At 39.0% G+C, this 4,879-nt stretch overlaps 1 protein-coding gene across 1 annotated transcript in view; it reads left to right on the top strand.

Moving 5' to 3' along the window:
* LOC118741834 (protein odd-skipped) overlaps nt 1–513 on the top strand; it is a 9,896-nt gene extending 9,383 nt beyond the window's left edge. The window contains exon 5 of the mRNA XM_036473808.1: nt 7–513. Coding sequence (XP_036329701.1) covers nt 7–225 — 219 coding nt within the window. The 3' untranslated portion in view covers nt 226–513. The remainder of the gene's footprint in view (nt 1–6) is intronic.
* Nucleotides 514–4,879: the final 4,366 nt, after the last annotated feature.

Here is a 4,879-nt window from a genome sequence, read left to right as displayed (position 1 = left end):
GCGCAGCTGGCGGCGATCAAGCAGAGCGGCGGCAAGTACAATGAGCTATCAATGTCAACAGCGGCGTGCACGCCAACTAAATCACCCTGTAGCTCGGCTACATCCAGCGCACCAACAACACCCATACTCGACCTTTCCGCCTCGGGCGGCGTGCAATCGAATGAGGGCGGTGAGCGGCCGAAGCGCGCGCTTGGCTTTAGCATTGCTGAGATCATGAGCAGGTAGACGGTTGTTGGCGCAAACGCTAAAAGCCGTTGGTGCAAGTTTGCAGAGCGCGTCAGCAGCGATTTTGAAAAGATCGCGACAAATGCTGGACGTTCAGAGATGTCGCACGCCGCAGCGAAAGCAGAAGGCCGTTGGTTGGCGACAATTCATGACCAGGAAATATATTTAGCAGCGGCGGTAGATGGCCACCGCAACTGGCATTGGCTGCTGGTGGAGTTGCAGCGGTGGCGTCGGCGACGACAAAAGGCTGCATGGCAGCTATGCTACTGGATAGCCGATTCGCTTTAGGCGATCTGCAGCTATGCAAAGTTCAACATTACCAGAGTTCCCAGTTAGACCCGTAAAGAGGCTGTTTGGTGTCTCAAGGAGAAAGACACACACACACACACACACTTAGCTGAAGTCATCAACATGATCGTTAGTTAAATGCATAGAGTATCATAATTTTAGACTTAAGCCAACGCATATTTAGTTGCATATATGTAAAAAATACTTAGATTTATTTAAACAAAAATAAAAAAATGCCAAAGCAGAGAAGTATTTATGAAAAAGGCCGTTTGGTGCGCGTTTCACTTAATTTATGAGCGTCTTCGACACACAAGCGATGATGGTCGATGGCGAAAAAGATAAACAGACAAAGCACACACTTGCAAAAGCACACATATTTATATATGTATGCTTGTAAATATGTAATATTTAAACATCTAAAATAATTTAGCGAATTTTGTTATTTCTTCACTCTTTGCTGTACCTAATAGTTGTAGATTGTAGTTGAGAAAAAAAAAAACAAAACAAACAAAAATGAAAAAAATCGCCGAACTATCGGTTCTTAGACTGTTTTATTTATAAATCATTGTACGAATGTATGTATGTATTTACGCCTGTATGTATCGAAAAAAATATAACAAAAAATCAAATAATGTATGTAATATATTTGAAACACACAAAAAAGCGATTTTTTTTTATTTATCTATTAAAATAAATTTTAAATTCATTCACTTCACTCTACACGCTCGTTTGCTACCACAAAGTAGCCTCACAGACTCTGTGGAGTCGTCGTACTGTTTGCTGCTTTTTGGGTGCGCCTCGCCACTGGCTTGAATAATTTATAATTGTAGAATTATCAAAAGCTTAAAGCCACAAAGAATCAATGATCTCATTGTCAGCTTCATATTTAGGCGCACATAAATTAGTTATGTAAATATACGGTGACCAGTTTTCTGTGGACAAAAATCGGGACATGGAATCCTAACATAAAATTTTTTTAGAATAAAAAGACATGACATCTTCTAATACAGTTTTATTTAAGGCAAACCAAAGAGAAAAAAACTTGAAAATTTTTCGCAAAAATGTATACACACAATATAAACGGGCCGAGAATGTAAATAGGGAAAACACATTTTAGCAAGTTTTGGCTACTTTTCTTTGTTAATTTTTTTTTTATTATTTTATATGAAAATATAGCTATCTATCTTAAAGAACCCCTTTTAAACCGAATTTCAAACTTTGTAGAACATTTACAAAATTTCGACGAATTTTAAAAAAGTTTTAAACTTTTCAATCAGATTTTTAGAATTTTTTCAGCCCGCAGGTTTGTAGCCCATTCAATTTTGGTATAATAAAGTGCAAGTTCGAAGTAGCTTGGACTTACCGTTGATTTTTGATAATTTTTCGTTCGCGCATTTTCTTCAATATAAAGTATGTACGAAATTTTTTTTGTGTGGAGGCATTGTTAATATTAACCAAAAATTACGTTGATTCCTTTTAAAGTTTGAATTTGTATTGTATTGAATAACTTCACAAAATTCAAGTTATAATCGTTTCATAAAAAAAACTTAACAAATAAAAAAAAATTATAAAAACTTAAAATTTTTTTTTAACAAAAATAATAACTGCAATATAGCGAGAGTACCAGTTTGACAGAATAAAACATAACCAAAGATCATAAAAAAAGGATCCCTACTATGTTTGTGGCTCCCCTAATTCTGTGTTCTTTGTGATAAGGAAAGTGCTGCCACGTTTGTACGAAAAATTGTTTTTGGGCCAGAGTACAGGAAGATTATTGATAAGTTAATAAGAAAACACTGAAAATCGGTATTTAATCGGTATAAATATGAAAAATCGGGACACTTATACGTCCAGACTTTTAAAATATATTCAGCGGGACAATTTTCTCGAAATCGGTACTGTCCCGCCAAAATCGGTACGAATGGTCACCGTAGTTATGTAGGTACATACATACATACGTATGTTAGTTAGTCGATATGTACGTAGTTGGTCAAATGCGTATGTCGAACAGTTAGTTAGTTATACATATTCAGCTGTAGTCAGTTATCGAGTTAGTGTGCTTGTTTGACACCGCGCGTTATGAATAAATTGCATAAATTTAAAAATACAATAAATAAACAAGTGACATGTTTATGACAACAAATTTATTTGTGTTTTGAATTTTGAATAGACACTTAACTATTTGTGGAGGCTGTGGGTGTCAGTTATGAGGCAGGTCTAATTTAAATGACTTTTGACTTTAAGTTGTGAACATTTTACATATTTGCAGTATTTGCGCAAGCAAAAGCGGGGCATATCGCCGTTGTAGTTTTGCTAAATAGAGGTTTTTTGCATTTACATATTAACAGCTCAAAGTATTAAAATAGAAATTTCATCAAAATCCCGCGGACCTTACATTTTTCGAATAATTTATTTTAAGTGAAGTTGGTACAACCTGCTTCTTTGAATTTCTTTGACAGAATGAGCTACATATATATGTACATACAAACATATTAGGTTCGAGACAGTGCTGCTGCTTTCTATTTTTTAGAGTAAAACGAAGGAAAAGGCATCACTATTACGGAGAGGCAGAAGACGTTGGGCTGAGAGGAACAGAGAAATTCTAAGTTGAGACTTATTTATCTAAACTGGCAGGCCCGACGAGAGAAGCGGGGGGATCGGGGACTTTTTCCCCCGGGTTCGGAGTTCTCATGGGGCCCCCGTGCTCAGACTCCACAGAATATTTCAAGATGTTTTGCATAGAAATTATAGATTGTTATGATGAAAAGATGTAATAAAGTACTAAAAAATTGTATACACATGAGGGATGTTGCGAATATTTGCATTCGCATTCGTTATGCGAATGATTCGCATAATTTTACGCATTCGCATTCGACATTCGCATTTGCATCAAATGATACGAAGGTTTTGCGAATGTGAATGTGTACATGGGCAGAGAGTCCATTCTAAAATTGTTCAAATGGCTCTAACTGCCGTACCAAACAAAAGCGTTGGGGGAGCGTTTTCTGACGCCTAGCGTTAACACCGAAGTGCCATACCTAAACAAAAGCGTCAACGCTACGTCTAATGCAGAAATCACACCAACGTTAATTTCGAATGCGGCGGATTTCGATCCCTGAGAGCTCAGTGTTTGTTCAGAAGTGCGAGCCAAAATGCTTCCATCTTAGCCTCGCGAAGGTTGGACAGTCTAAAAGAAAGTGTGGAGATGATTCCACTTGATCTTCCTCTTGACAGCTGATACAAAAGGATCAGTTGAAATTCCTAGTCTCACCGCATGAATACCAATCGCACAATGGCCTGTGAGAACACCCATCACTAGCCCTTGAGAGGTACCGTGGTTTAATATGCCCTATAAAAATATTTGCTGCATCAGAGCAACGTCTTCCTTTCCTTTTTTATATCACAAAAGTACGGGCCCGGTTTCCCTTAGCCTAATAGCAGTTCGCGCTGCGACAATTCTGTCTGCAATATTCGCAGGCGCTGTGTTCAACATATGTACATATGTCTAGCGCCAGTGTAGGTGTGGTTCCTAATGCTCCGCTAATTCCTGTTTTACAAGTGTAGCTTTCTCTAGTGCGTTCCACCAGACAAGGGCGCCTTGAAACAATATAGGCTTAAATCTGGTTTCCTAGAGCTAATGAATTAATTTGGGTGAGAGACCACCTTTTACCGATAGCTCCCCTACAGCACTACAAGGCAACCGACACCTTTCCCACCCTTTCCTCAATGTTAGGCTTCCTCGACAGCCGCCGTTGATCGCCCACCTAGTTACCTGTTTCAGGTAACCTTGAGCCAGATCAAAAAGGGTGTACAGAAATCGTTCCTTAACCAAAAGTTCCACCTCATCTACATAGACGATCACCCGACAGCCCACTTTTTCCAGTTCCTTTAGAAGGTCATTTACAACCGTAAACCCGAGCAGGGCAGAGAGAACACCACCTTTTGGAGTGTTCCTACTGACTCTGCACTGTGTGTAGACGCCGCCTAATCCGACGCGACAGTTCTGGCACGAAGTAAACTGTAGACAAGCCTTATTAGGTTGGTTTCAACCCCCAGATTATGAATATACTTGACTAATGCTTCTCTCAATATTGAAGAAGGCCCATGCAGTAGGTCGTGAAGGCTTCCTTTGACCAGTTTACCAATGTGTGCAGGGCGGTATTCACCGACCTTTTTTTGCAATAAGCATATTGAGGTCTTGAAAGACAGTCACGAGGAATCGCGTTTCTTATGTACACGTCTATCAATCTCTCTAGCGTTTTTAGCAAAAGCGGTTTTAGTAAAAACGAAGAGACTGATAGTTCTAAAATTCCTAGGGGAAACATGAGAGGCTTTTGCGTACTTCGGGATGAACGCAACCCTCCAA

Source organism: Rhagoletis pomonella, unplaced genomic scaffold (genome assembly GCF_013731165.1).
Source record: "Rhagoletis pomonella isolate Grant_MI unplaced genomic scaffold, Rhpom_1.0 Rhpom_scaffold_00006, whole genome shotgun sequence".
Taxonomy (NCBI): Eukaryota; Metazoa; Arthropoda; class Insecta; order Diptera; family Tephritidae; genus Rhagoletis; species Rhagoletis pomonella.
Note: the sequence above shows the minus strand (reverse complement) of the source record. Positions and strands in the feature narration are given on the sequence as shown.